Source organism: Phasianus colchicus, chromosome 7 (genome assembly GCF_987193195.1).
Source record: "Phasianus colchicus chromosome 7, bPhaCol1.hap1.1, whole genome shotgun sequence".
Taxonomy (NCBI): domain Eukaryota; kingdom Metazoa; phylum Chordata; class Aves; order Galliformes; family Phasianidae; genus Phasianus; species Phasianus colchicus.
Genome location: NC_143442.1, coordinates 10,991,534 through 11,013,668, shown reverse-complemented (window position 1 = coordinate 11,013,668; position 22,135 = coordinate 10,991,534). Strand labels below are relative to the sequence as shown.

Here is a 22,135-nt window from a genome sequence, read left to right as displayed (position 1 = left end):
CTGGAGACAGACAAGCCCAGCACAATCAGAAGAGTAGATTTGACATTTAATCAAATTTTCATGGCAGCAACATCCATATTTTCTGAGAAACATCACGGCATTTGGAAACAATAAAACGTTTTTCTCTTTTGACTGATACTTACTCGAATGATTAATCTAACTGCTACAACACCAGAAGTGGCCATGACTTTGGCACTATTTGGAATTAGATTAAAGATTGTTGGCATAATGGCTTCTGCCCCATGATCAAACTTGTTTCCCAGAACTGATGATAAATGTCTGTAAAACACAGTGAAGTCATACTGTTAAGCGTGCTGAGGATTAAGCAAATCAGACTTCTACAGAACATAACATCAACACATGTAATATCAGACTCTTCACAACTGTCACCTCCTCTCCAACTCTAAAGGACAGAGCAATTTGTTTTTGAAATAGTTCCTTTCATTTCAAGTTCATCTTTGTTGAACTGAACCGTGAGAAATATTTACTAACAAACAAGTGTGACAGTAATAAAAGTATTTCTCCAGACTTGTTAGTTTCTCTGAAAGTGATCAGTTTTGCATTCATATGCATGAATTTCCACAAAAAAATACTGTTAGAAACACTACAGGCTCTTTTCTTAAATCATTTCACTAAGAATAAAAAAATCAAAAATATAGCTCAGTCTGAAGTAGAACAAAACACATTTTTGCATCTTTCAATCATTAACGTTTAAAACTCAACAATATGTGTTTGTTCAACTACAGTTAGCAGCCTACATGAACATGGTTTTAAATAGCCATAGCAAAATTTCAATCTATTAGTTAATTCATGCGTGTCTTCTAACCATCATCTGCTCCACGTTCCTACAACCCATTTCAAGCATGTTTGGAAAGTGAACTTACCCCAACGTGATACAAGCTTCCCGCACTACCTGAGATCGCAGGTCTTTAGCAGACAATTTAAATGCTCCATCCAGGAGTCGCAAGTGTTGGAAGAAGTTATCGTATTCTGCAGCTCCAGCCAACAGTAAGGAGCGGATCTTTTTCAACTGTTGGTATGACAAAACAAAGCAGTGACTGTTAATAAGCAACGTACAGAAGGACTGTTAGGTTCAGAGCTCATACGTTGCTCCCAGGGCCTCTGTACAACACGCTTCTTAAAATATACCAAGCAATTTTATTTCAGACCTTACATACAACTCACAGGTTAACATACTAAGAATATAAAGTAATATAAACATGGTAGCTAACTGTTACAGCAATCCACAAGTATTACATATGGCTTCTACAACTGTATTGTTAATGACCCAAACTTTACTTCTTAAGCCAAAAGTTGTCAAAGGTTCGTTTTCATTCCTCTTAATATCCATCTACTTACAATAGTTTCTAAAAGCATAGAACCTCACATAGCTAGCTAGCATCTTTGAAAGATGCATTAACTTGAAAAGCTTGACTTACACTCAGATCTGAGTTGTACTGACTTATATCTAGAATCTGTTCATTTACTTTGTTTAAGTAAATAATTATACGGGTCTACTAGAAGTGCAACCCTGACCTTTCTAAAATAGCATATTTTCTAGTGATACTGGGACCGCAATTTCTTCATAAAGACTTTATTTTGGATATCTCCATGTGACCTCATGAGTACAGTCCCTCTATTTAAGCTTACTACTCTCACTACAGCAAAGAAAAATGAAGCAAGCTGAATCAGCACAAGCTGATGCTTTCCTGTAATAGATGACTTGACAGACATGTCATAGCTGCTGTACCAGTGATCAAAGTCTACTGTATAGAAAAGTGTATGCATCTATTTGTATTATGCAAATACTGCTCATCTCAGAAAACAGGACAACCTTGGTATGCACACAACGCCCACTTTTCCACTAATGCATTTCCTACATTTATAACCATTTATTTAAAATTCCAGTGTTTAAATTTTCTGAATTGTTTGCTTTTATTTCCTTTTTGCAAAACTATAAGTGAGCTCTCTACAGGCAAAATGACTTTCTGCCTCAACAGGAGGTGTTTTAAGAGATTCTGGATATCATTTTTGATATTTCCATCTCAGCATTTCAGCATCTGCTAGCTAGCAAACTTCTAGCTTTACATCTAGATTCCCTGCATGACTTCCATTTCAACCTGATGTTGGCTTACCAGATGCCTTTATATAAAAAATAGTATCTCCCTCCACAGACATGGTTTAAACTCAGTCTCATAAGGAAATGCTTCCCCTAAGCACGGGGAAATACAACAAATGTTCACCACTTAAACTGCACTTCAGCCTTACTCTGAGATTCTCTCAGCAAATTCTTTCATAAGATAAGCTCAGTGAAGGAAAACCTTATATTAATTGAGTTCATGACAAAGTTAACTACTTACAGCAGATACTCTCTGTTCCCAGTCATGTTTATCATCAGATAGTATCTCTCTTATTTTGTTTATGGATTCTTCAAGATCCCGGCTAGAATAAATCTGTAAATTTAAATACAAAGTAGAATCATAACATGGGATTTGCATAATGCAAAGAATTTACAGAGATCTCCTTCAAAAATTATAACATGATCAGAGAATAACTAAAGGATTGTCAGCTACTATTTTACTATAGTTTCAGAATTTTAAGCAGTATTACTGTACTGTATTCAGCAAAAAAGTTAATGATAAAAGTTAAAGTCAAATATATTAACTGGCATTTACAATAAAACAGTCAGTAAAATGCTAAAATTCCTGCTTTATGGAAGAGAGAACTGGATATGCTTTATGGAGCTAGTCAACAGTCACTGTGCATACCCAGGGAAAACTCATTCCCACATAGAAGTGAGACCTTAAAAGCTTGGTTATTAAAACTCGCAGGTGCTAAAAACGTTTATACAATTGAATAGTAACCCTGCCTTGGAGCACAGAAGAAAGCTATCAAAAGAATGAAGTCAGTCAGTTTGAAAGCAGATTCACTAAAAATACACAAGTGTATTAAAAGAGTAAGGCTAACTAAGTCACCATCCTACACTTCAGCCCAGGTTAGGTTCAAGACTGAGCTAGTAAAAATCATGAGCACACCTGTGTGGTCTTCTTGCCCCAGCAGGTAAACTCTGAAGGAGAAGTGATGCACCACACATATCAGCTACCTGACTAAGACTGCCAGCAAACATGCACTATTCCATCATAGCACTCAAAACAGCAGAGATCCTGGAGGCACAGATCACCTTTATTGCTTTCAGTTTCCACATAACACAAATGAAACAGAGACTTCTGGAGACTTGACGTTTTGTTTGATCACACAGCATCGTTCAACAGGCCCCATCCAATGCCAGCTCCAGTATCTTCTCCTATGATACCTCTATCACAGATCCTCTGCCTTCCTTCCCTCCACTTCTGAGCACTATACACCAGTCTAATGGCATCTACCACCATTTTAAAGTTCAATCCCTACAACCTTCAACCTACCTTTCCCTTAAGGGAGACTCACCAGCATTCAAGCAAAGTGCAATTTATCAGCGATAAGAATTAGATTCTACACCTATCTTTTGCTGTTCTTTGTTTTGTACTTTAGTTTATAACGCTACTTACTTGAACTGTTGGGACATCTTCAAATGCCTTAATGAAATCTTCTTCATCCACAGCACCTGCTCCCTCTTTGCCTGCTGACAAACAACAAAAAAGTCTTTTCAATCTTCTTATCAACAAGAGAATCGATTAAGAAACCACCAGCTATCTATCCTATCTATCAAGGCACCTAATCAGGAGAAAGTTCACTATCCACACACAACCTCAGAGTGCTGCAAATGTAATAAAAATAGAGGCAGGAAAACTCAGTGCCAGGCATGAACTGCACGTTTGTAGCATCCTTCAGCTCCAAGGCACAGAGGGCAAACTAGGGAAGTCATTATACTAGTCACTCAACAGTTAGGGGCATTGTCTGAAAGATGAAAGGGAATATTTACTTTCATTACATGGGAGATTTTATTTTAAAGGATTTAATCCTATCTATAATAGATGAAGGTGCAGATCTTCTGACACCTGCACAAGCAGACAAACGATAAGGAAGATAAACAGTCTCTGGAATATTAATCACATTAGAAACCATGAAAGACAACTTCCTCCATTTCTCTAGATCTTTTGTAATGACATTTAGAATTGATCACATTCCAAATTATCATTCCTTTCTCCTCTTTCACCTTCACAACTCACAATGCCTAAAGGACTCAAAAGAAAGTCAACATGTTTTAGGCCTGAAGTTTTATCACGTAGCTGTAAGCAGCCTGCATCAGTCCAGCTGAAGAGTCTCAGCCATAAAAACAAAAATTCAAATTATGCATCACTGACACGTTTCACCCAAAGCTCTCACTGCACAATGACACAGTTCCAACCTTACACAAAGGCAGTGTATGCTAGAGGGATGTGAGCAGTGTTTGCAGACTCACGCACATTGTACAGACTCACTCCCATTCAGGCAAACATACCTGTAACAATCTCACATGGGAAACAACTGCTTCTGGGTACAGGGAAAATGATATAGCCTGAAAATTCTGGAAATAAGCTCAAACAGAAAGACCACAAATATTCCATGTAATCAGCTTACTTGAGGACTTGGATCCCAGAGCTGCAGACCCAAGTCTGCGAGTAGTCCCCATTCCAACTCTACGTGAGTTTGCAGGGGCCTTTGAAGACGTAGAGGAGTTAGCTGAGGAAGGTCTGTTCCCATCCACAGAGTCTTCATCATCAAAATTTTTATCTGCCAAAAAAAGAAAAAGCATAGTCAACTATATCAGGGATTTCTAAAGGAACATGCCAATGTGATGGCAAACACATTGCCTGGTCTGCTGAAACTTGAGCTGGATCTGCTCTGCCAGTTCCATCTAAGCAGCTTCTTCATGATGGCAATTCGGTTATTCAGGAATGACCACCAGCCAACGAGATCATTTCTACATTACTGCAGCCACTACTTTACAACCCTTTCAATGAGTGTGTTGTGACAGAAGAAACCACAAAACAACAAAAAAAGATAAAAGCACAGCTAATACTTGAGCTGCCTACAATCTATATCTCCAATTTATTTATTTATTGCATGTAGTTTAACATGAGTTTTAACAACAAAAAAAAAACAACAAACATGAGCAAATCCATGTGTGGAAAGGATCAGGAAGAGCCAGCTGCCCTTTCACACCATGCTAACTGCCTGCACAACATTAAGAACAAACAACAGACTAATCCAGGAAAGATCACATGGCAACACCTATGCTGCTGATAAGCAACAGACGTTTCCCTTTGGGACCATTAATCACAGACTCAACCTAATGCTGTACATCCACTTCTATGTTTTTAAGTTATCAGCAGAGGTTCCCTGCAACAAAGCAAGGAAACAGCAAAGGATTATCTAAAATTAAAAAAAATAATAATAATTAAGGTGAACTGAAACTTATGGAATCCTTTGTATCCAAAGGTCCTACTTCCAAACATAACATAAATTAACTTCAAATGAATTACCGTCAGTTTGATTTCCAGTGAAGGTCAATTCAATTCCCAAAGAGTGCTTATATTGCAGTTCTATACAAATTAGCTAATCCACTTTAAAAAACGGCCTTAGGTTGAGAGGTGACAAAACATTTGGACAGCTGATATAGACCAAGTGCATAATTTATTGAGGGTAGAAAAAGCCCCTCAGTCCCCCATCACTTAGCTTTTCCACACTAACATTTCATTCAGGATTTGAGACATGATCCACACCCATCTCAATCCAATGATTCATGGTATGGCCCAATCTCACTGTTTCCTTTGTGAAATTTCACTCAACAAACACCACAAGCAGGAGCTTTAATCCATCCCCACTCAGGAAAGCACCTGGGAGTATCAAGTAACCAATACAGGCTCCTATTGGACACTAATGAGAAAAACTCAATATATGTTGAGCTTTTTGTAAGAAAAACTGGTAACAGTAGAGACATGTTCTAGTGAAAGTTAAAAAAAAAAAAAAGAGAGAAAAAAAGACCACATTGTCCTTAGCCTTACTTTTCCCCCCCAAAAAAGGCTCCTAACAGCTACATAGAGCTGTCACAGATTATCTAAAAACCTAAAAACTACATTTGCAACCTGTACATTTTTGCAGGATGGCACACTCCAATCATGGCACTGAAACAATATCAAGACAGCATCCAAAAAGTTAAGGAAGGTGGCCAAAGATAGCTGTCCCATTAATTTCAACATTCAAAAAGCCTCGGATTATGGCAAAGGAAAAAAGAGTAACTTGTAAAGGGAAGCAGGGGCAATAACAGCTATTTCAGTTGCTGCTCAGGCAGAAGTGAACAAGACAAAAACACAGAAACTTTATGATTAAGAAATTTAAAGTCACATCAAGAAATTTGATGTCAACTTAAGGATAAGAGCAACCGTTACATTTAGGACATGGGATCCATCACACAGCACCCTAAGGCAGCCATGGAGATTGTACTACTCCCCATTGACACCTGCTGTTTTGTTCTGACATACATAATTAAAAATATGACATTCTTGAAAAGAGCTCAGAGAAAAGCCATGAGAATGGCTGGAAAATACTTTTTTAATTAATTTAAATGAAAGTTCATTGCAGGGAATTGTTTACACTGATCAGATGCTTAACAAGTTGCTTGACTGTGTTAACACAGCAACTGAAGACTGCACGTAGTTTTCCAGTGTGATTTATTAGTGTTGTTTCACCATCTAATAGAAAAGGTGCCTTACTTGGCAAGTTCCACTACAGGAATATATTAAAAACATTGAATTTTGTAGATTGTTTTTCCTTTTGCTTTTTTTTTTTTTTTTGTCGTTGTTTGTTTGTTTTGTTTCCCCTGAAAGATACAGTCTAGTTCAAACAGGAATTTTATTTCAAAAACATTATTGGTCAGAGTTGCACAGAAGGTCATGGTAGATGAAAATAAGACTCTAAAATGTGTGATCTCTGAAGCCTACAGAAGGGGGTTTAAGTGAGGATGATAAACTCATACAGACCTTGAATACACCCAGGCCAAATTCACCCCATTTACATTTATTTCAAATGCCCATATTTAGATATTAAGCAGATATTATAATATATATTACCAGCCAAGAGAGAGAAAGTCATTCTCAGAAAGTACTTTATTACTTCAAACCACTTTCATCTGGTAATGCAATTCTCCATCAGTTGCATTATAGGCTAAACACTATTATTTAACTTACTTCCTCTATCTGTACTCCTAAAACCCCTCCAAAAGGGCTTGAGGGTGTGGTTTGCTATTTTATAATGCATGCAAATTCAGAAAAACATTATGAAGACTGCAGTCCTGTTGTTTATTTAATTGCTAAAATGCTATGTAAAACAGGCTTCTCTGAGCATTAGCTATAATCAACACACATACACACAAAAGGAAAAAAAATACAAAAAACAACAGTTTTGGAGACGTTTAGGTTACAATCCCATCACCCTGTTCATTTAGCATACAAAAAATACATATACATAGTTATCAGAATAGTCCTCAACAGCCAAACAGCATTTTCTAATCTGAACAGTGAAGAGTAACAGAGCCCAATTCAGAACTGCACACTAAGTCTTCCAGCAGCACGTGTGCAGGACAGAAAGAGAAACAAAGAACAGAAAGAAACCTGAGCACATGAGATCAGAAAATAAGAGAAAAATAAGCAATTATGCATTACCATGAAAAAGCCTTTTCCCCCCATCCATCGACTGGGATCACAACAATCATTTCAACTAGGATCGTTGTGGTTTTTTTTTTGTTTTTTTTTTCAGTCCATCTGCAAACCACGAGGTGCCAAATTCAGCATAGGTGTAACTCATCACGCTGTCAGAGGTGCACCAAAGCAGAATGGGTACCAGGCTGTAACATTAAATAACTGCTGATATTTTCCCACCCTAAGAACCCCCCGGTGCTCATTTACCAGGGACACAGCCACAGACATGCCCTGATAAAAGAGACCTTTGTCTGCTCACCACTCGCTGTCTCAGGGAAACAACACAGCTGGCTTTAAATTTTTCAATTCCTTTACATTATTTAAGAAGAAAAGAATTGCTTACAAGTACATATCCTTCTGCAAATAAGCTTCCTCAACATTCCTTCATATTTTCCATAGCGCGCCCAGATGTAAGAGTGCTTCGCAGAGAGCCGCGGCTTTCAGTCCAGAGCATAATCAATCATTGCCCCCGTATTCATTAAGCATGCTGTCTTCGCACATGGATTTAAACAGCTACGGCCTCAGTCCTCTCAGCAGCTCTGTGGGATTCTCAGGAACATCCATTTCAGCCTGGGGAACTGCGGTGCACTTGAGGAAGGGAGCAAGGGGAATGAGCAGCACACGCTGCAGCTGAGCTGCTCTGCCCGGCTGGGCTGGCTTGCACCAGGATCCAGCCTGGCTTTATCCCCTGGGAAGCGCTAACAGGAGCATCTCAACAGCTGTCATCATTTGGCCATGACGAATAAATTTAGTCATTATTCATTTTAGACTGTAACCCCTTCATGGCCTGGCCAAGGTGTAAAACAGGGCAAAGAGAGCACTGGTTGGTCAGGAACCGCAGCAGATAAGGGCCAGAGCTTTCTCTGCCTGAACCATCAGCTGGGATCTTTTAAAGCCAAGTGTCTGGGGTTCAGACTCCCTCCCTGATGAAGTGAGATGCTTTCTGGCTTTTAAAATAGAAATGACCTCTGTTCATTCTGAAGATGCTCTGCCACAGCCTGCATGCCTGACCACAGGGCTCTGCAACTGTCCTCGCCCTGCTGCACTCATTTACCACATGCCCCAAGTCCAAGCCTTGGTGCAGAAGGGGGCTGGCAACTTGTACACATCTCCTTTGACAGCACAACATCTCCCTTCTCTCTTCACTTGTACAATGAAACATAAGCAGCTAGATCTTTATGTTGGTACCTAAGTGGAGTGGGCCTGGAGAAGCGCTGCCTGCCCTGCTCTGGAGGTTTTCCACTTGGTTCTCAGTTCCTGACAGCAAGCTCAAAGGAAAACACTGATTTATATCAGAAAATATTATCGAACAGCATGCAAAACAATAACTGCAAAAAAATCAAAACTCAGACATTTTCACCTGTAAATCACTCATTTCAAGACAGCAGTCAGCTGGCTGTACAAAAGCACTGCCGCTCAGCACTCTGGTACTGCCTGCGAGCAGAAATCAGCCCACACATCTCACATTTTACCACAGCTGCATGTCTCTGACAGCAGTCTCCCCCTGAGGTACAGGTGAAGGCCAGTCCTGGATGAGTCCTCCTTCCGTCCCTCCCTAATACACAGGGATATCATCACTTGCTGATGGTGAAGCACATCATCCCATGCTCAAGCCCTGCTAGCAGTTAAAGCTCAATTTCCTGAACACCCAAGGGCCCAAGCGTCCTACAGAGGACACACAGAATGCAAAGCCTCCAATAGCAAAGGCTACAGAATGTTTCCAAGTCCCTCCTTACTCCTCCTGAGGAACAAAACCCAGCCTGCATTTAGCCAATGTTTTTCAAGCAGCCCCCTTGGGCAACACATCCTCATGTGAGCCTCATCCTCATGTTCACAATACAGCGATGATCATCAACCTGAGATAAGGTGGTACTCAGTGCCAGCCCAAGGATATCATGCCAGGCCAGTGGATAAATGTTTGGTTTTTATTTTTTAACAATCCTTCTAGTATCAGCATGCTGTACATTAATCCAAAAAGTTGCTAGAAAATGAGATTCATCTTTTTAGCTGCTGCCTCATTCTGTCTATTATGAGCAAATGAAGGTGCTCATAACCTAATGAGTCAACTGCCATCACAAAGGTAAATAAGATTCCTGACAGAAGTAACATTTGGAATTGCTTTCTGCTCCAAATATATCACACTTACAGACAAGCAATTGTTTTGATATAGATTCTGCTCAGTCTGCAAGCTGACATTTCACAGCGTATTGCTTTCTGCCATCCCTCTAAGCAGAAAAACAATTGGATACTAATGGCAATAATAAACAAGTCACATTTCTGCTAGTGCATTTATTACACCAATTCCAGTATAATGAAGTTAACCAAGGACATGTACATAGACCCTGACATGACATCCAACAGCAGACTAGGCAGACACATGCAGACTACTAAGGAAAGTAATTACCAACTTTGTTCTACCAGAGAACATCAGAAATAGCCCCAGCAAAATGTAAAACCTGCTCTCAAGTACCAGCCTGATAAACCGGACAAAATCTGTGGGTAGAAAACCAGTCTAAAATCGTGCAACTCACAACTGATTCAAATTATTTTTCTGAGGGATTTCATAATTTTCAATTCAAGTTTCACTCATGATGACTGTGGGGAAGAGTGAAAACGAGCCTTAAAGATTTGAAAACTAGAGACAAATTAAAAGGACCTAATACTTATCACTTCTGAATATGGTCTTTAAAATCATAAGGTTGACAGTGTTACGCCTTTAGGCTAACAAGTCACACAGTGCACTCTCTATAGTGTAGGGGTATTAATGTGACTAAGAATACAGCAGCCAAAGCATTTTTCAGAATCTTGCTTGTGAAACTAAACAAAAGAATATGGGAATTAAGTTAAACTTCCAGAGTTTTCAACACTGTGACAGTTCTCGTAATCTTTTAGGAGACCTGAAAGAGAAGCAGTGAAGGATTCATATTCCTTTAAGTATTGTAAAAATAACAATAGAACAAGACAGCTAAGCTACTGAGCAACAACACACACAAACCTTACTGCTCAAAGAATTCACAGAAGGACCAGAAGTTAAGATGAAGCCACAAAAAAAGCAAGAATCAATTAGTTCTAGTGATTATTTTAGTGCAGTTTATGCAGACAGCTAAACAAGGATCACAAACCCGTGTGTTAGAGGCTGCACAGATACGGATTTTGCTCCATAAAGATTAAAAATATGTGAGACAGACAGATGTGTTCACAAGACAGAATGCAAAAGGAGAAAAAGATTTCTTTTTCCCAAAGTTGTCCTTGGGAACCTAATACTGTCACAGTGCCCCTTCCAAGCAGCCACACAACAGCTTTCCACCAGACCGCAACCACAACACACACCTTGCAAAAAAAAAAAAACAAAAACAACAACAACAAACAAACCAGCACTCACTCAAAAGCTCAGGTTTGCATATAGTTTCACCTTCAAGAGCCAAATCAGCCCTGCCTACACTCCCTGTCAGCTGGGCTTGCTGGTTGGCCTTTCAGCCTGCCCACACAAAGATACGACTATCTCTGAATGCAGCCTTCTGCAACCACACCACTGATTTCCGAGTCTATCACATGCTCCACAACAGGGAGTTAGTTCTGTATTTCACTGCTGCAGCTTTCCTTGCTGCCTTCACTTTTTTTTTTCTTCTGAACCCTGGAAAACACCCATTAAATACAGCAGCAGTAGCTGCAAGCAAAATGCACCTCCTCACAGCAGCCTCGTTAGCATAATCTTCACAGATAAAAACACAAAGTGGGTCACATAACCTGAGCCCCAGAGATACCAATCAATGAGAAAGGCTATTTATACAGGAAGGAGCAGGGGGATTTTTAGAGTCAGGAAATATCCTTTTCCAGAAGCACAGGAATTAATTGCCTTATTGAAGGACTGGGATAGCTGCAGGAAAGCGTTCCTCAATTTCCAAACAGCAGATAAAGCACAAAGCTTTCCATTTTAACTAATATTAATCTTCAGTGCTCCAGTGCTGATGTTAGGGTTTCTCTATGTTCTTAACAAATACTAAAATATTGAGGCAAAAAATTTAAGATAGGAAGTGAATTATTCTGACTTTGTTCACAAGACATTAAAAATTCAATTCTGCAGCAGCAAAGGGGTTCCCTCTGGAACCACCTCCCCATGCACACACAAGCAGTGAAGCTCACACCTCTGATCTTTAGTATTTAACTTCCTTTCCACTCACAAAGAAGTGCACACAGCGAGCCCCGGTTCTGCTGGGAAGTCAGGCAGGGAGAGATACAGGCAGTGACATCTTTCAGCTACTGGTCATTCACACAGATTGCTGTGCCTGCAGCCAGCCTGGCACAGCACTTCTCCTGAAGTGATACAAATATGATTAAAAAGCACAACCACCCTACTGCGGTGAGAAGTGCTTGGTATAACTCAACACAAACTCACTGAGATATTCTCAGGGGCAAGGAAATTTTAGGGCATTGCCAGAATCCAGATGAAGTTCAATTTCTAAGCATACATTTTGTTCCTAAAACATTTTTTCTCATTCCTACAAAGGATTAGTGTAGTGTTCTAAATATGTTTGCTTACTTTCTTAATATAATCGTTAAAACTGGTTTGTGCATATTCAAAAAGAACACCTGTGAGTGGCTCAGCAAAAGCAGAAATCACATCCCAAGGTATTAAAGTTTTAATTTAGCTCTCCTCAAACCATTACTTGAAGTTAATCCATAGCGCTCTCTGTATCTTGCAGGGCTGGTTCACAGTAATGCTGCACAGGAGCTGCTCAGCTGAGCTCCCAGGGAGACATCTGCTGGTGAGGGGTTGATTTTTACTTGCCAAATCCCATCTGAAAATGCAGATTACCAGAGAATCAAAGGGCGGCTTTGTTTAACCTGAACCGTCTACATTCTATTTGAATAAACTGAATCAAGAGGCACACCAGGAATGGAAGCCTTTAAACGGACAGATGCTTTTCAGCTAGGAAGGACGTGAGCACGGCATGCAGACTGACCAGGTGCCTCCAACCCACAGACCATGGTCAGGTTTCCAGCTATTAGCACCATCTGTTGCCATGACATCATACAAAAAGGCTTCTTTTTCTGCCTGCACAAATCCTAGCCTAGCCCAGTAATTATCACTCAGTTTAGCCTACCTAGATGCTGACTGTTCTGTAACTCACATCATTGTCAACAAAAGAAAACTGCATTTTCTATTGCTCCTGCATATTGCTTCCTGAAGGGCTGCTTATTTTATGTAACACAGCACTTGGAGTTGTGAAGTGTTGACAACAAATACACAGAAACGTATTAGGTAGGAAAGAGCAGCCTGACATTTTTAGGACAAACCACTGTTAAAAAAAGGCCATAAGCATCTTATTGCCTTGGGTTTCCCAGAGCACACTGGAGTGTGGGGAAGGCAGAAATACAGCAACAGTAAGCTTTCTAAAAATACCTAGCGATAAACATGCCAAACTGTAACCCTGTCTCCTTCTGTGGTAAGTCTCAGGATAGCTGGGTTTGTGAAGTTACCCCAGGAAGATGTGCAAAGAGCCCTATTGAAGATACAGGCCTGGCCCTGTCTAAGACCTTTGTTTTCTCCTACAAGATGTTGGGGCATCTCAGAACTTCCCAAGCAGGCCCCTCCAAGCCAACAAACACCAAAGAGAGTAGTTACTGACATCCAAGGAGAAAACCAAGGCTGTCAGTCTGCATCCCCTGGAGCCACAGACAAGAGGAGCCAAGGCTTCTGTCCTGAGGCATTCATCTGCCTGGCTAAAGGCTAATGCAAGAACAGATACTGCAGCTGCAGACATTGGATGGTGTTATGCACATTACACATCAATGATTTCCACCCCGAATGCCTGGCCTGATGCATAATTAATACACTTTAATTAGTTAACCATTTAAAATACTGTAAAATGCTCACTGGGCCAATAAGCATGAGATTAGACTGTCTAAGACCACAGGTGGTTGAGATAAAAGAATCACCATAAAAGGAACAATAAGACAGCATTTCTACAACCCACGCACATCTTGAGAAAGACTTAAGTACAACAGGTACGATCAGCACACCACCAGGAGTTTATAACATAAGGAAATGCATAATAATGAAGCACACTGCTACTGCCTGTGAAGGCCCATAAGCAAACACTGAAGTATACAGTTGAATTCTGGTTTATTTAAAAATGAGTCAAAGTTGGATTTCATGATGAAGGCTATACTACAAGTGGTTACCAGACATGGTTTGAGATGCTTCTGCTGATGGCAGATGTGGCTGGCAACAGCATCAGGAGCTCCAGAGACAACCACTAGTGGAGATGAAGAGTTGGCTCTATGCTCTCTGTAGCAGCCAACAGCAAGAGAAAGAACTGAGGGACCTGCCTTGATGCTGATTCTTGCTCCAGGATATTTGTGGCAGCAACCAGTAGCTTGCCACTCCATCACCTCAACCAGCTTGTGTATTTGCAATCACAGTCTGGCTTGGATAAGCCACATGCACACTGGATCTTACAAATGGTGCTTTAAAACCATTATGCCTAAGCTTGCATGCTGCATCAGCATTTGTAATGCCTACAAAGGCATATTCAATAGCAACCTGAGCTTACTTAAGCATCCTCTTTAAGCCGGAGGTAAATATGTATTACACAGAAGCACAATACCTTTTTTTGGTATCCAGTGGCAGAGAGCAGCAATGGTTAGCCATAATCTAGCCATCTTTGTTCACTCTCTTTTGAGACACTGGGAATAACAAAACACCAACTGAATAATCACCATTTTGCATTTCCCAGAAGTATTGTAGAGGAAAACAGTGAAAGCAGGTTTCAGTAGAGTACATGGTTTCATAACACAACTGAAGAGAACCAAGTTCATTTTCAATAGGACTTTCAATATAAGCACAGACTGAATTCCTCATTTACAAATGTAAAGCTCCAAACCCAGACACCAGTTTCATAAGTCTTCTTCACTTACCTTCAAAGCTGCATTTTAAGTAAATCACTGCCTCAAGGAAAGAAGTCTTAGCGAAAAAGGCTCAAAAGCCAAAAATATGTCAGAGCTTATAAAATATTAACAGTCTGCACAGCGCCTGTTTCCCAAAGCATTCTTCCCCCCCTCAACTCCTTTAAAACAAAAGATATATTAAGCTCCTTCCCTTCAGAGTTCTTCCCCATACACAAACATCATCATTAGGCACAGAAAATAAAACCATCACAGAAAATAAAACCATCTGGGGGAAAAAGATACAGGGGTTGAGTCAAGATCTTGCTGCAACTTTCTTTCCCTTTTGTCATTAATGACGTTACACTATTGAATTTATATTCATATTTCGGAGGGACTGTTAAACCCTGAGCAAGCAAGGGACTCTAATGTGCTGCAAAGAAAACATCTTTCTCAAAGAGCTTACAATATAGCTGAAGAGAATTACTGCTAATCAGTCTTCATTTTATAATAACGATAAGCATAAAGCCTTTCTTTTAAAATAAAAAAGGCAGTTAAAGAAATTCAAGTCCTTATGTCCTCATCAGTTATCCTGCCTAACTCATTCTACCTCTAACCATGGCACCGCTCACTTTCTCTTCATGGCTCAGTGCCCATTTTCAAACCTTCTCAGGTCTCTGTGCCCAGGTAAAATGCAAACCTATCACCCAACTGTTCCAAAGTTTCCACCATAATTGAAGGATGATCCCCAAGTGGAACTTAGTAATTCACTTTGATGTCACGCAACTGATCATTTCAGTTCTGGTAGCCTCCCATAGATTTTGGGTGTAGTAGAAGACTGTTCCACAGCTGTTATATCCTTGATGAAACAAGTCAGTTTCCCCACACAAAGCTCCTTTCTGTATTGTGGGAGACAGATTAAGTTACAAAATCAGAACTAGAAGGATATTATGACAAACAAGTTAAGTTTTGATTATTCTGAGCTGAATTGCAGCAGTTCCCCTACCATATCACTACCACTTGACTCTAATCCTGAGACAAGAAAAGCAAAACCAAGGGACTAAGATAGAATTATTGGTAGACTCATTTTGACATTAGTCACCTGCTTTAGACTGAAGATCAGAACTTGGTAAGAGGTGGTGGAAGCTATGCATAAACATTTTACAACCAGGCAGATCTCCTCTGGTACAAGGACAAAATCTGCTGGGTAAAATGAAGGATGAATTTGCCTCTGGACTCAGACCCACAATCAAATTATTGCAGCTTAACAAGTTATAAGACACAGCTGAGCTGCAGAAACAGCCCTTGTGCTGCTCTTAAGCTACAGCAAATACAAGGTAATATAATTTAACCTTCTTTCTTGAGGGCTAAGTTAAGCCAAGCAGAATCACCCACATTTACCACAGACAAAGAATATAAGCATCAAGCACAATCAAGCTAAACCAAGCTAAATTTTACCCTGCATACAGCCATTACAGTCTTCATAAAGCAAACATGGATGTAAGTGGAATTCAAGAGCCTAAAACCCAGAGAGGCTTACATATCAGAGCAAGGAACACTGACTGCAGAACCTGCCTTACCCATTCTCATTGCTGTTGGGGGAAAAAATAAAATAAAATCCTCTTTCACTGTAACAGTTCCACAGACTACTCTAATAACCTGCAGCAGCTGATGTGGAATGAAATGCAGGAACAGTGGTGAGCACTGCTGGATTCCATCCTGCCATCCTCACTGCTTCAGAAAAACCACTGAAATCACCAGGTGGGGGCAATAGCAACTATTTGCATTCAGGAAGCTAAACATTCCAGATCTGAACAGCTGTGAAGAATTCCAGATCTATGCTGATGCAAAGAAAATCTTAAGCCCAGTCTCACAGAGATGGGGATTTTCTTACACTAAACAAAACTGATCTACATCTATATAGATTTCTAGTTTCATACTGGCATACTTGCCTCCTTGTAAGACTTGAAAGGAATGAAGTCAAAAATAAAAAGAAAATGTCACTTTATGAATGTAAGGAACCATTTTGTAAACAGCTTGAGGTAGCTTCTCTCCCTTAGGCAAGTCTGGATTCCATTGCCATTTTGTACAGCTGTGACCCTGAAAGATCACTGCACTGATAATACAAACAGACATTAGATAGCAGCTTCTTCCCCCCTGCACTGTGAGAGCTATTTCCCATTATATATGACATTTACTTTTTTTTTTTTTTTTTTTTTTTTTTTAGTATATTGCAAACTGTGAAGTGTACTCCATATCAAGAGCTGGGTCCTAGAAACAAGCTTTGCCCTTTTTAGCACGCTATTCATGCTGAAAAAAGAACTACTGCAGACTCCATTACACCACTGTGTTTCTGCTTTGTAAAATACTGGGTCAAGCAGCAAATAAAGCCATAAATGTGTGTTGGCAAGAAACATCTTATTTCAGTTTTAGGATGTACAGTCCACCCTAAAGCTTATACTTACAAAGCTCAAAAATTACAGGGATTTTTACTACGTACCTCAAACACGGATTAGCCAACACCGTATCTTGCTCTACAAGCAACAACCTGTTCCAGCAACACCTACGCAGACCCCACACCCTGACAACTTTTCCTGCCAAGTGTAAGGAGTGAGGAAATTAAATTTAGGAGATTATTCTCTCCACTTAGCCATTAGGCACCATCCATCCATATTTTCAGTTCACTGGCTAATTCAGAGTGGGGTGGGGGATTTTTTGAAAAATACTGGATTCAATGATCCTTATGCATCCCTTCCAACTCGGGATATTCTGTGATGATTTTAGGTGAAAACAAAGGCAAAACACTCAACTAGGAGATTTCTACTGTCAGCAAAGTGGGTATTTTTGGTCTTGCTGGGAGGGGAGAGCAGTCAAGCAGTGCACATAATTGATGGGAGTGCAGTCAAGCAGTGCACAACATTCAATGTGATACCTGATATATGTTGCCTGAGTTAAAGTTCTTGGAGATAGAAACAATCTCTGGGAAGTACCAAGGAGAGACAAAGATGAAGTTTTTATAACACACAGGGTAAGCGGGATGGTTGACAGAAGGAAAAACATGGAAATCACTGCCAAAAACAAAAGGAAAACAGACTTCATTACCTGTGCAAAGCTTTGTGAGACATCCTGAGAAATTACACATATGTGCCTCCTTATTTTGTCTGATCAACTCTCATGCTCAGAAAGGAAGATGCAGGAATCATTTTCAGTTCAGTAATTCAATTAAACACTTCCTAGCAAGTGAAATCACGATTTTGTACCTTCTGTTATAAGAGTCTTTACAGGGTTTGACATTTAAAGAAAAAAAGTGACATTATCCTTTCTATCATACCCAAGCGATAATTGGGTATGATATAATTGTCTAAAAGTCCTACCAAGAATGTCATTTGGATGCATTTTTCTAAACTGTTAAACACGTATGTTCAATTCCCAGGATAACTACCTAGGATGAATCAAGGTCCAGTTTAAATCTTGTTTAGGTTCAGATACTTGTGGTGTGTTGTTTAATACATGAAGACCTTCTGGTCAGGTCACCAAAACATCAGGTCTACCTCCTCTCTGTGACCTGCAAGATTTTGAGGCATCTTGGTATTGGGAGAGAGACAGTAGGACTGAGAAATCAAGATGAAGTGGGTTCATAACATTATAATAACAGTAAGAGAACAGAGCATGTGAGCAAACAACTACAAAACATTTGAGCGTAAATCTTAATTAGGACTGTCAATAAAAATTAATAGGTTTCCTTTTTTTCCAGGCTTTTTCAAAGTTACTCAGCAAACTAAAATAAATAAGCAAGGCTGAAGTTTTAGACACTTCTATAATGGAAACTCCAGAATGGCAACTAGAATGGGAATGTTCACTACAAAGAGTCACCCCCAGGTACGTATCTGCAGCCAGCAGACAAGAGATGACAGGGGAGAGCTGAGGCAAGAAAACTCCTTCCAAACACCTACTGAAAACAAAAACATAGGAGACTGTTTCCTCACATTTGTATCATTTCCTGTAGCCCCATTTTTACCAAGTCTTTATTTTTAGATTATTGTGTTGTCATCTCCCCCTCACGCTGCATTCTTACATAGGAGAAAATGCATGACTCAGAAGAGAACAAAACAGCACCCTCTCTGCTTTGCAAAAGGCTAAATTAATTATTTTCTTTATAAGTTGAGCTCACACAGTGAGCTCCCTGCAGCTTCCCACTCAAGTATACAACGTTCTGTAATACACCTGTGTACTAAAAAGTATCAGTTCAAGCTTATTAAAGACACTTTGCATCTTGGGCACTGGAAGGTCCTTCGGACATACCTAAACTCTACATTCCAGATAAGAAAGAATAGAAGCACAGTATCACAGAATTGCAGGGGTTGGAATGGACCTCAAGAGATCAAGTCCAACTCCCCTGCTGAAGCAGGCTCCCTGCAATAAGTCACTCAGATGGGCATCCAGGTGGGCCTTGAATATCTCCACAGAAGGAGACTCCACCACCTCTCCTGGCAACCTGTTCCAGTGCTCCGTCACCCTCACCATAAAGAAGTTCTTCCACACATTAGTACAGAACTTCCTGTGTTCACGTTTTAGACCATTACTCCTTGTCCTATCACTACAGAGAACAAGAGATGCTGGAACAACACGTATTTTATTTTAAACATTTCATTTCTGATTCAGAGGCAAACCTACGGCTAGAGGAACAACATTATGTGGACTCACTGAGACTGAGCTGACATACTTTCTAGCATTAATACTTAAAAATTCATATGAAAGACCTTTTAGAATATGACTGTTCCTTTTATACATACCCATAAGGAGTATATGAGGTGGAGAGAACTAAAAAAAAAAAGAGTTTAAGTTGTTTAAAATGAAATGTTTTATATGTCAAAACCTAATGAGGAAAGAGACAGCATTTGTATGCCATTCATTTCACAGTAGCCTCTCACTTGGGTGTGCACAAACCTGTGCATTCGCTTTATTCACTGTTCCATTGTTATTTGTACTGCAGCAACACCAAGAATCAAGATGAGGGCAACGCCTTCCTCCTACTCCCTCAGAGAGGGCAAAATGAATTTTCAAGTTACAGCAGTCAGCTACAGAATTAATCCAACCACATCATTCCTCAACTTCGAGCTTTTGGGTTTATTCACATGGGTTTTTGTACTGGCCCACAGTTCTACAAGTGCGTTTGTCCCAAAGCATACACAGCTTCAGCAAGATGTGTTTGAGAGCAGAACCTCACTATTTCCACTTATTTACTGATCAAAAGTAGCTTAACCAGCAAGTAACATTTAGTTAAATATATATTTCAGTTACAATACTGTTTAAGAGCAAAAGCCAGGATTCCAGACTCTTATGAATTTGCTTTTTTTTCCTGCAGATCAGAGCAGGATAAGTAACCATGTCAGTGCTGTGCTCTATGCAACTAAGCGTTAATAATCACTGTGGCAGGCAGGATCACTATCAGTAGGCACATGAAATAACACTCAAACTCTATGACTCAAACACTATCAGGCATAGAAGTGGTAATAGCACAGAGGAGGTGTGAAAGTGGAGATAGAGCTGACGACCAAATTAGCAAGTTTTTATTATTAGCAGCTGTTTCCAGGCATTGCTTACTTAGAGTATCTAAAGTCTCAGTATGAAGAACTAACATTAAAATAAATTTGCATAAATGATTGACTGTAGTCTGTAAAGATGTGAACTGAAGGAAAACAGAGAAGAATACAAGTAGTAGCGGATCAGAAAATGTCAGACTGAGTCAAAGAAGAAAACCCAGTAAATTGTTCTCCAACCAATTCAGTTATTGCCAGCACGCAATAACAGGCTGCTGGTACCCCAGCTACAACAGGGAGTGTTCCAAGGGCACTGTCTTCCATCAACAGCTGTGCCCAAAACTGAACAGTTAGCAAGCAGCTAACAGCACACTGCTTCCAGCAGCAGTCAAAACTCAGAAGAAAAAGGACTAATATTTGTGGGAAAATGTCATCTCAAACCCTGAAAACCAAATTCCACACTTGAAGTATAAGTTGACCTTCAGTGCTTCTTGAGAATCAAAATGTTGGTTACAGTTTGGGGCCCCGCCAGACTGAGTTGCTCCTTTGGCAAGCACATAGCATAAAGCCCCGGGAGCTCACAGGGACCCCATAAGAGGTTTCACCTGTGGTCAATCATTCCTCACACAGGGCTTATCTGCTTTACCAGCTATCAGTCTTCACAGAGACGATCCACCAGGACACAACAGCAGGATGAGCCTGGCTCACTTGAGGCTCATGAGTAAATCACTTGGGTCTCCTGAGACACTCGAATCATCCACCTCAATCACCCAGCACTTAACTCCCAGGCAGCAATAACTACTATTTTGCAGAGGCAGAAGATGAGTAGTGCAGTTACACAGAGGCTGTTTGCTGACTCCACTGCTGCAGCAGCACAAAGCTGTGATCAGTATCTGCTCCATGTGCACAAACAGCCAGGGCCTAAAAACTTTTAGCCTACCTGAAAGTTTTTGAAGCAGCAGCACCGTTCCCACAGAAGGACAACCCATTGTTAATGAAAGGATTAGGGCTTCTGTAGGCACAGGCAACAAAGCCATGATGTTGAGCAAGGGGCAACTGAAGGACAAAGCTCAGGACAGTAAGCACAGATAGCTTTTTGTCCTGCTAAGCTTCAGTTAATCTCTAAATATGAAACCATGTTGCTGCTACCCAAGTGAGGTTTTCTTCTTGGCATCATTTAGACTGAATGATACAGACTGTTAAGGGATGAGAAAATCTTTGCCTCCTGACTCTACAGCTGAAGTAAGCCATGCCCTACATTTGAACTTCTCCATCCAAGTCCTGTTCTCATTTAGGCTCTGCATTTAGAAAGAACAGTTCATTGACAAGGATGACCAAAAGGTCAACAAGCACCTTTTTCAGAATGGAAAAACCCAAAATAAATCCCCCTCAAACTAAAAATAAAGTAACAAATGAGGAATTTCAACTCTTTAAACGAAGAACCAAAAGTACTGACATCAAAGCGGCCTCAAGCCACTCCAAGGCTCACTCCTACAAGCACACCACCATCCTGGCAAATTGTCTGGTTCTTTTTAGCAGCCATCTGTGCTCGTCTTCACTCACAAAAGAAACAGCAAACAGAGGAACAGGCACACGAAGTACAGCACGTGACAGACAACTACATTTACACTGCTTGCACTCCAGGCTCTGAAAACAAGTTCAGGTGTTTTAATTGGCAAACATGACAATACCACCTTCACATACTGCCATTAATAAGAAGTCAGTAGTTAAGTAAGTGGCCTCATCAAAGCTGTTTGCTTTGCCTTCTTTCTCATGCAAAGCTTGGTTGTGGGTCCCTACTACCACACAACTCCACTTAAATTGGAGATAAAACCAATCAAGTTTCCACCAAAAGGCAGAACACAGGGAGGGAATGGAAGTTCACTGGCAGATAGCCCATGTTCTGTTAGTTTTTGTTCAGTTATTATTTTTAATATTAAAAAAACAGGATCCTAGTAATCCCTCCTGACCTCTGAAAACCCCTTCCCATTCACATACAGAACCACTGAAGATTACTTTGTTTGGGGAATG

At 40.2% G+C, this 22,135-nt stretch overlaps 1 protein-coding gene across 13 annotated transcripts in view; it reads right to left on the bottom strand.

The window, feature by feature from the left end:
• The window catches only part of CLASP1 (cytoplasmic linker associated protein 1), a 154,591-nt gene that overhangs the window by 82,052 nt on the left and 50,404 nt on the right, over positions 1–22,135 (bottom strand). For 11 of the 13 annotated variants that reach the window (XM_090143682.1, XM_090143678.1, XM_090143676.1 and 8 more), the window contains exons 9-13: positions 4,558–4,710; positions 3,546–3,619; positions 2,361–2,453; positions 885–1,030; positions 144–279 (exon numbers count right to left, since the gene is read on the bottom strand). In XM_090143682.1, coding sequence (XP_089999808.1) covers positions 144–279; positions 885–1,030; positions 2,361–2,453; positions 3,546–3,619; positions 4,558–4,710 — 602 coding nt within the window. The remainder of the gene's footprint in view (positions 1–143; positions 280–884; positions 1,031–2,360; positions 2,454–3,545; positions 3,620–4,557; positions 4,711–22,135) is intronic. The other 2 variants (XM_090143688.1, XM_090143687.1) reach the window with 1 other exon arrangement.